The following is a 9,033-nucleotide window of genomic DNA, read 5'->3' as shown; positions in this document are numbered from 1 at the left end:
GACGACAAATCAATATTTTCCATTCTAGCTTCACTCTGAGCCTTCACAGGGCAGCCTGTGAAGGTCACAGACATTGCTTATCTTGACTGGGTTGTAAGTTTTAAAATTTCTCCTTTGGTTACCAGCTATAGCAGGTCTCTTTTTAGAGAGTAACCTGATCTGCACACTAAAGAATGCACAACTTCCTGGCCAACAGAAGGTATGTGTCCCTCCTCTCCTGTCTCTCTGCTAGACCGTCTCACGTAGTGGGAACTAACAAATGTTAGAGGGGATGCAACTGAGCTATAGTAAATATACAACAAAATCAAAGTAGAACATTGTTTTCTTTTTTAATAATTTGGTATAAACAATAACCATAAAATACCAAATATTGGGTGATTTCTCCAAGTATTCAAATTATTGTCTGTAGAACGCTAGTCAAGTGAATACACACATGCATATTTGGGTGTGGATATAATATTAAGTGAACTTTATTGACCTCATGATAGGGAACAATTAGTTTTGGATTTTATAATCAGTAGATGGTAAGCTTTTTTGTATAATAATACATTTATACATATTTTGCTCAACATCTATAAACAGATTCTTGGAAAGGAATTCATTATATAGCAAAAGGCCAAACATAATTCCTCCTATATGTTTTAGGTTGAATTAAAAAACCCTAATTTTTTAATAAAATTAAAGATGAAGTAACTTCTTTTTTTTAATATATTTTATTTCATATTTTAACTTTACAATATTGTATTGGTTTTGCCATATATCTAAAGGCTAATTTAAACTTAATTGTCATATTAAAGTATTTTTAAAAAATCAAACATTGCATAAATGATATGTTATACTAATTAAAGGCTGATATAAATCAGAAATAGTACCATAGAAATGATGACTAAGATAATAATTAAAACTGATAATTACTGAGAACTTATAAATTTCAGGTTGAGTGCTCAGTGTTACACACCTTATATATTGCATAAACTTATTTCCATTTTATATTAATAATATAGGTTACCAGATAGTAAATAACTTTTTGAAGGTCACATTTTATAAATTTCAGTCATAATTAATTTCCAGATATTTCTGACTACTGCATCAATTGTCTGAATTATTAAATTATGTTATCTGGATTTTTTATAAGTAATTACCATCACTTATACAGCTAAAATGACCTTTACTAACTTGGATATCTCTCAGATCTTTCTGGAAGTTTGAACCAACAGTGTTCTTCCATAAGTGACCTATACATGTTTATCATTTTGTGGGTTCAGATATTAGTCATTAAATCAATTATCAACTACTTTTGTAAAATAAGTATTTTTTAGTCTTTCCTATTGTTTTATTTTTCATATTACTTTGTACTATATGTTTAATATGTCATTAACATTTTCCAATATATGAAGCATTTCCTCAGTTTTTAATGCTTTCTCAGAACTCCTCAACCATTTGAAATAAAGACCATTTGTTATCCCTTTCATCAATCAATGTAAGTCACCAAATGTAATTTAGTGTAGGAAATTATTGTATATGTCAACATTAATCTCTCCTCATCTTTAAAGAACTGTTTGTAACCATTATTAAATTTCAAAATTATCATAAATTTGGGTGAATCTCTCTTGGTAACAGAACATTTTAATTTGAACACAAGCACTATGATGGTTTTAAAATATTTCCATGGAATCTGACTTAATAAGGATATTATTGTTCATGAACTTCTTTATTCCTCCCTAATTTATTGCTTTTCACTGTTTCAATCAATAATATATGTGTCAAATACAGAATATCTTTTTCAAAAAAGCATTCTATCATGAAAAACTTGCTTAAAGTTGTGAGGAATTTACCAGGCTTTAAATTTGTTCAGCTTCAAAGTGAGCACTAAGCGCTTTGCCCCGCCTGTGGCATTGTACTATGGTGCTTATCTCACATACACCACTCAACTTCAGTTCACTTCAAGCACAGTCCTTGATCTCACTCAGCTGCAGAGATGAATAACCAAGGAGCAACCTATGCAGAACTGAAGGGAGTCAAGAACTCAAAGAGGCAGAAAAGAAAACCTAAGGTTTCTAAAAGTTCCATTTCAATGACTGAGCAGGAATTAACATATGTAGAATTAAATCTTCAAAATGCTCCTCAGAATCTTCATGGGAACGACAAGAATTACCGCTCCAAAGGTAAACACTTACTAGACACACATGCAACTGTTCCAGGATGTGCAGTGGGGTGCAGAGGTGTGGAGGAAGAGTAGGGCATAAGCTCGCGTATTTTCCACTTTGAGGAACAGAGCTTAAAGCTGGATATGGGATTCTGATGTGAAATCGGAGGACTACTTTTATTCTGGCATTACTATAATTTGAAGTTTTTGATCAACAACGCATGTAGTCTCATATTTGCTGAAAACGCAATGGTATATTCTGAGAGAAAGACTACAGTGGTCAAAATGGGTTGGGGTCCAAGTTTATATCCATAACTCTGTGTTCGTGTGGGTTCTTGTGTATGTAAACTCTAAACAACTGTCCCCATCACTCCTTTCTCCATTTCCTTTTCTGTCCCTGCAGGTTCACCGTCACCTCCAGAGAAGTTCATTGCTGGGATCCTGGGAATCATCTGCCTTGTCTTGATGTCCACTGTGGTGACAATGATCATTGTTACTCCTTTAAGTACATTTTTTAAAAACTGTAAGGGAACTTATCACTTTACTGATGGTCAGTGCTGCTAAACATTTCATAATATTATAGAATGTGCCCATCATTAAAATACATGCATTAGAACAAATGCAGTATATCTAATTTGTCAGAAATATATAACACAGGAGAATTACAGAGAGCATGTACATGTATATTCTGATTTCATAACTCAAAAGCATGCTTTAGGAGATTTAAAGATCTTTTTGAGAAATACAAATTAATTCTTGAGACTGTTTAAAGCAAATACTGTAAAACGTGGTGAAGTTTGTTCCGTTAGGTTTTCGAAATATTTTTTCCATCAAGTCTTCATTACCTAATTAATTTTTCTTGCTAAATCAGTTTTATTTCAGATTACTCTAATTCTAAACAATAAACTGAATTCTCAAGCTCATACACTAAAATCATTATGATTCATTTAAAGCAATATTAACTTTTTAATGATTAATTTTGTAGCTACTGTAATACAGGAACAGAATTACTCCTCTCTCATAACAAGGCTCCAGAAAGGTATATAATGATTTTCAAAGTTCTGATATGAATACAATTCATTTTTGTCTCTATCTTAGGCTAGTGAAAATAAGAATAGATTTGGGGATAGAACATAATTTATAATATCAGGCAATAAACATTCATATAAATGATTATAGGAGAGTGCTTCTCCCTATGCAATAATATGATCACCATATCCATTTTTGGCAATTGGCTGTAATTTCCTCCGTTTACAATATGATAAGAGACAATTAATTTTGCTATTCTAAAGTAGAAGTTTCATTTCTTGATTTTCAGGACATGTACAGAGTAGACATTTCTATGTATTTCCTTTATATGGGGACATATATTAAAGACAGACCCTCTCTATGAATGCATGAATGAGATTTGTTTTATATGTACCAGCCTTGAGAATGCATAGATATGTTATTATATATATATATATATATGTGTGTGTGTGTGTGTGTATACATATGTTTATATCTATGCATATATGTAAGTTAATTTTTATTTTCCAAATTCAAATTGTTTTTGAATACTAATTCATAATCTTTCTTCAGAATGTCATTGTGGTCATTGTTCAAAAGACTGGTTTACATATTCCAACAACTGCTATTATACTAGTTTGGAAAAAAAATCGTGGAATGAGAGTTTGAAATCCTGTGCTAATAAGAATTCTACTCTGCTTTATATAGATAATGAAGAGGAAAAGGTAAGCTATTCAATGTTTCCAACACTTTGCTAAAGGCTTCATTTAGTCAACATTATATTTGTTAGAATTCACTTGTGCTTTTGTACATATTTGTAGTTTGTTTATTTTTAGGTCTGCTAGTATTCCATTAAACAATGGAATATAACTTTATGATACTTTATTTACATTTTTATACCATTCATGTATGTGTGGTAATTTCTGGTTCTTGCTTTTCATAGAAAACCATACTTCTACAAATGCTATTAAATTCTAAAATGCACTGTCTTGACTTTTGATATTATAGAATCTCTTTGATTGTTTTTGAATCCCGTGTTCGTGCTTAGTCGTTCAGACATGTCCGACTCTATGCAACCTCAATAACTTCAGCCTGTCAGGCTCCTGTGTCCATGGAATTTTCCAGGCAAGAATACTGAAGTGGGTTGCCATTTTCTACTCCAGGACATGGAATCATACAGGTTGTCCCTGTCTCATCACTGCCATATGATATTTTGCACTTCCTCCAAATTTTTGCATTTGTGTGAAGTTTGTAAATTTCCACAGCTCATTGTGTGAATTCAACACTGAAGATCCATTCTTTCCAATCCTGCTGGGTGGAGATGGAGTCTTACACCCTCAGGGATAAAGAGGCTTCTTAGCTTCAGTAGTTTTAGTCAAGACATCCTCTTTGCTGGTCCCACCCCCACCCCTATCACCCGACCCTAGTGTCTCTCAGTGGAGGAAACAGAGGCAATTTCTCTGACTGCTGCTTGTTAGTAAGTGTCCTGACGGATCTTGTAAGGCTAACCTGGTGTTGCCTACACAATTCTCTCAACACACAGGAGGAATGGCTTACCTGTGCCACCCCCAACAGCCAGGTTAGATATTGGGTGTTTGGGAATTAAGAGGCCTAGGTCACTTTCACCTGGTTGGTGGGGAGATACAAGATGCCCCTAATTGTCACTCCCTCACCTCCCACCTTGTTCTCTCATCACGGAGAAGTGATTAGCGATTACAGAGGAGTGGGGCTGCTGGGAAGTCTCAAGCCACATCACCCTTCTCTTTCCACCTTTCAGAGTTCTCCTTTCTCATGTCTTTCACTAGTTCCCACATTTACAGTTGAACGTAGCAGGGAGGAGCAGAGAGAAATGAGTCTCTGACCCCTTGTCAGGTCCACTGGATTCCACCAATACAGAAACAGATGGCTTTGGGGTTTATCTAGTCAAAGAATGGTTTCAGGCTCGGAAAACCAAATCCAGCTCTCATGTCATTTATTTTCTCGTTTTCATTTCCTTAATTTCCCTCTAAAACTGAAATTCTGAGAAACATATAATAGTAGAGAAATCCATTGATATTGTCACAATATCCAGAAAAATGAATGTCATGGAATCTAAAGACTTATTTAAAGCCTTGCTATGTTAGTTTTGACATGAGGAAAAATGAAATTATATGAATCAGAATTTTCTTCATTGCACGTATTCAATTACTCCACCTTCTTAATCCTTAGGCTTAATGTTAGATGCGGTTCACAGCTGTAAGTCTCCCCAACTTGTTATGCAAGGTGTATTCTTTTGTGGGATCTCTACAACTAATTCATGTCTTTGTAAATATTCCCTTTATTAAATGGCTGTCAAAAAAAAGGAATTTTCCTTATTAATATTAGAACACAGTGAAACTGATAAGTATAATGTTGAGTTAATTTTGAATCAAAAGTACAGATATTGGTTAATATTTATGGCACTATTAAAACTTCAAACTTTCAACTCCTATGCTTTTTAGTGTTAGATTAGAATCTAACATGCTCAATTTGTTCAAAGAATGAAAGATGCTATGAAAGAACACATCCTTTGACTTGCATTTTAAAAATTAATAAAAACGTTCCATAATGACTATTTAAGTGAAAATTCTTTATTTTGGGCTAGAAATTTCTGATGTCCCTATCAACTGTATCGTGGATTCAAGTCTCTCGTGAAGGCCGTGGTCATCCTTGGAAGTGGCTAAATGGTTCAACTTGCAATCTACAGTAAGTTTGTAAAAAGAATGCTGTATAGAGGAGGAAAAATACAAAAAAGAAATATTTTTTAAAATAATACGAATACACTTGTTTTAGTTGAATTACAGAAAGCTGAAGGAAGATATTGAAAGTTAATAAAATGTTGATACCAATGTTGAAAAATAGACTACTCTGTAGCCTGATTTCCTAGTAACAAGCTCGTACTGAAATTTTATTAAAGACTTCATTACCCATTTTCAAAATATCTTGTATTACAGTTACATGGAAAATGCTATTGTTTCATGAATTGTCTTCATATAATATAAAAGAATTATGCATTTTTCCGTAACAGGATAACAGACAATATACCTGGTGAACATAACTGTGCTGTACAATCTTTATGGGACATTGGAGCAGAAGACTGTCAGTTTCCAAATATATATCATTGCAAGCATAAGCTTGAGAATTAAAATATGAGTTTGGATGCTGTTGGGTAATGACCTTTTATGAAATGGAAATAATATTCTGATTGCATACATTTTAAAATGAAGTATATTATTTTTTCTGATAATGATTGTTTTTCAAAAACAGTTGAAATATAATTGTGTGTGCTCATTCGTTCGGTTGTGTCTGACTCTTTGAGACCCCATGGACTATAGTCTGTCAGGCTTTTTGTCCCAGGAATTCTCCAGTGAAGAATACTGGAGTGATTCTATTCCCAGGTTTTTAAGGAATTTCCACACTGTTCTGCATAGTGGCTGTACCAGTTTGCATTCCCATCAACAGTGTAAGAGGGTTTCCTTTTTCTCCACCCCCTCTCCAGCTATTGTTGTTTGTCGACTTTTTTATGGTGGCCATTCTGACTGGCAGAGACGATACCTCATTGTGTTTTTAATTTGCATTTCTCTAATAATGAGTGATACTGTGATATGAGAAAGCTACAAATCTTTTCGTGTGTTTTATGAGCCTTCTGTATATCGTCTTTGGAGAAATGTCTGTTTAGTTTTTGGCCCACTTTTTGATTGAGTTGTTCATTTTTCTGGTATTGAGCTGCATGAACTGCTTATATATTTTGGAGCTTAATTCTTTGTCAGTTGTTTCATTTGCTATTATTGTCTTCTATTCTGAAGACTGCCTTTCCACCTAGCTTATAGTTTCCTTCGTTGTGCAAAAGCTTTTAAGTTTAATAGGTCCCATTTGTATTTTTGTTTTTATTTCCATTACTCTACAAGGGAGTCATAGAGAATCTTGCTGTGATTTATGTCAGAGGGTGTTATGCCTCTGTTTTCCTCTAAGAGTTTTAAGAGTTTCACTCCAGTACTCTTGCCTGGAAAATCCCATGGATGGAGGAGCCTGGTAGGCTGCAGTCCATGGGGTCGCTAAGAGTCGGACACGACTGAATGACTCCACTTCCACTTTTCACTTTCATGCATTGGAGGAGGAAATGGCAACGTACTCCAGTGTCCTTGCCAGGAGAGTACCAGGGACGGCAGGGCCTGGTGGGCTGCCGTCTATGGGGTCTCACAGAGTTAGACACGACTGAAGTGACTTAGCAGCAGCAGTGTTAAATTTTGGAGAAGGCAATGGCACCCCACTCCAGTACTCTTGCCTGGAAAATCCCATGGACGGAGGAGCCTGGTAGGCTGCAGTCCATGTGGTCGCTAAGAGTCAGACACGACTGAATGACTTCACTTTCACTTTTCACTTTCATGCATTGGAGGAGGAAATGGCAACATACTCCAGTGTTCTTGCCTGGAGAATCCCAGGGATGGTGGAGCCTGATGGGCTGCCGTGTATGGGGTCCCACAGAGTCGGACACGACGGAAGCGACTTAGCAGCAGCAGCAGCAGCAATAGTGTTAAATTTAGATCTTTAATCCATTGTGAGTTTATTTTTGTTTATGGTGTTAGAAAGTGCTCTAGTTTCATTCTTTTGCATATGGTTGACTGGTTTTCCCAGCGTTTGAATCAGTTCTAATGAGGTGGATGAAACTGAAGCCTATTATACAGCGGGAACTAAATCAGAAAGAGAACCATCAATACACTATATTAATGCACATATATGGACTTTAGAAAGAAGGTAATAATGATCCTATAGGCAAGGCAACAAAAGAGACACAGATGTAAAGAACAGACTTTTAGAGTATGCGGGAGAAGGCAAGGGTGGGATGATTTCAGAGAATAGCACTGAAACATGTATATTCCCGTATATAAAAGAGATGATCAATGCAAGTTGGATGCATGAAGCAGGATTCTCAGAGCTGGTGCCCTGGGACAACCCAAGGGATGGGGGAGGGAGGAAGGTGAGAGCGGGGTTCTGAATGGGGGAACACATGTGCACCTATGGCTGATTCATGTCCATGTATGAGAAATATGCCACAATATTTTAAAGTAATTATTCTCCAATTAAACTAAATTAATTAATTAAAAAAAAAGACTACTGGAATGGGCTATCATTTCCTATTCCCTGGAGGACCTTCCTGACCCAGGGATCAAACCCTCATCTCCTGCACTGGCAGGCAGTTGCTTTACCACTAGTGCCACCTGGAAAACCCCACTGAAGTATCATATACACATCCAATAATATAGGTATCGTTACTTTTGTCTCACTTTTTTTGCTCAACAGTATGTTTATGGCATTCAAACTTCTAAAAGGTTGCATACTGTGTGAGCCCATTTCTATGTTATATCAAAAATAGGAGTCAAGAGACCAAAAGTAGATTAGTGATTACTAAGAGTTCTGAAGAGACAGAACAGGAAAAGACTGCAAATTGATTAGTGATGAATGCTTTCTAGAGTTTGATAATAGTGACGGTCGTAAACTGTGAATAATTTTAAAATCATGGAGTTATATATTTTAAATGGATAAATTTTATGTTCTGTAAATTACACCTCAATAAACTTTTTAAAAAATAACTGCTTTGGGACTGCATTTAATCTTTAAAATAATTTCTGAAGATAATCGTCTTACAGTATTGACCCTTCCAGTCAATATTCATGCTTTATCCTTCCAATCAATTAGGTTTTCTTTAAATTCTCCCTATTTTATTGATCAATTTTTATTTATTATTTTTTTGTGTGACACTGTTCAGCATGTGGTAATTTGATTCAGTGACCAGGGATCGAACGCCCACTCCCTGCACCGGGAAACAAGTAATCCGAACCACTGGACCACCAGCGAAATCC

The 9,033-nt window shown here is 35.4% G+C and overlaps 1 protein-coding gene across 2 annotated transcripts; it reads left to right on the top strand.

Annotated features, from left to right (window-relative positions):
- Positions 1–1,899: 1,899 nt before the first annotated feature.
- On the top strand, positions 1,900–8,763 carry LOC133248115 (NKG2-A/NKG2-B type II integral membrane protein-like). Of its 2 annotated transcripts, none has more exons than XM_061417869.1 (6): positions 1,900–2,165; positions 2,550–2,696; positions 3,132–3,185; positions 3,728–3,879; positions 5,778–5,878; positions 6,201–8,763. In XM_061417869.1, the coding sequence occupies exons 1-6, from the start codon at positions 1,979–1,981 to the stop codon at positions 6,316–6,318; spliced, it is 759 nt and encodes a 252-aa protein (XP_061273853.1). In that variant the 5' UTR covers positions 1,900–1,978; the 3' UTR covers positions 6,319–8,763. The 2 variants fall into 2 exon arrangements, with proteins under 2 accessions (XP_061273853.1, XP_061273854.1); XM_061417870.1 differs by having other exon boundaries at positions 1,905–2,165; positions 2,550–2,669.
- Positions 8,764–9,033: the final 270 nt, after the last annotated feature.

This window comes from Bos javanicus, chromosome 5, assembly GCF_032452875.1.
Source record: "Bos javanicus breed banteng chromosome 5, ARS-OSU_banteng_1.0, whole genome shotgun sequence".
Taxonomy (NCBI): domain Eukaryota; kingdom Metazoa; phylum Chordata; class Mammalia; order Artiodactyla; family Bovidae; genus Bos; species Bos javanicus.
This window is presented reverse-complemented; position numbering and strand designations above follow the sequence as displayed.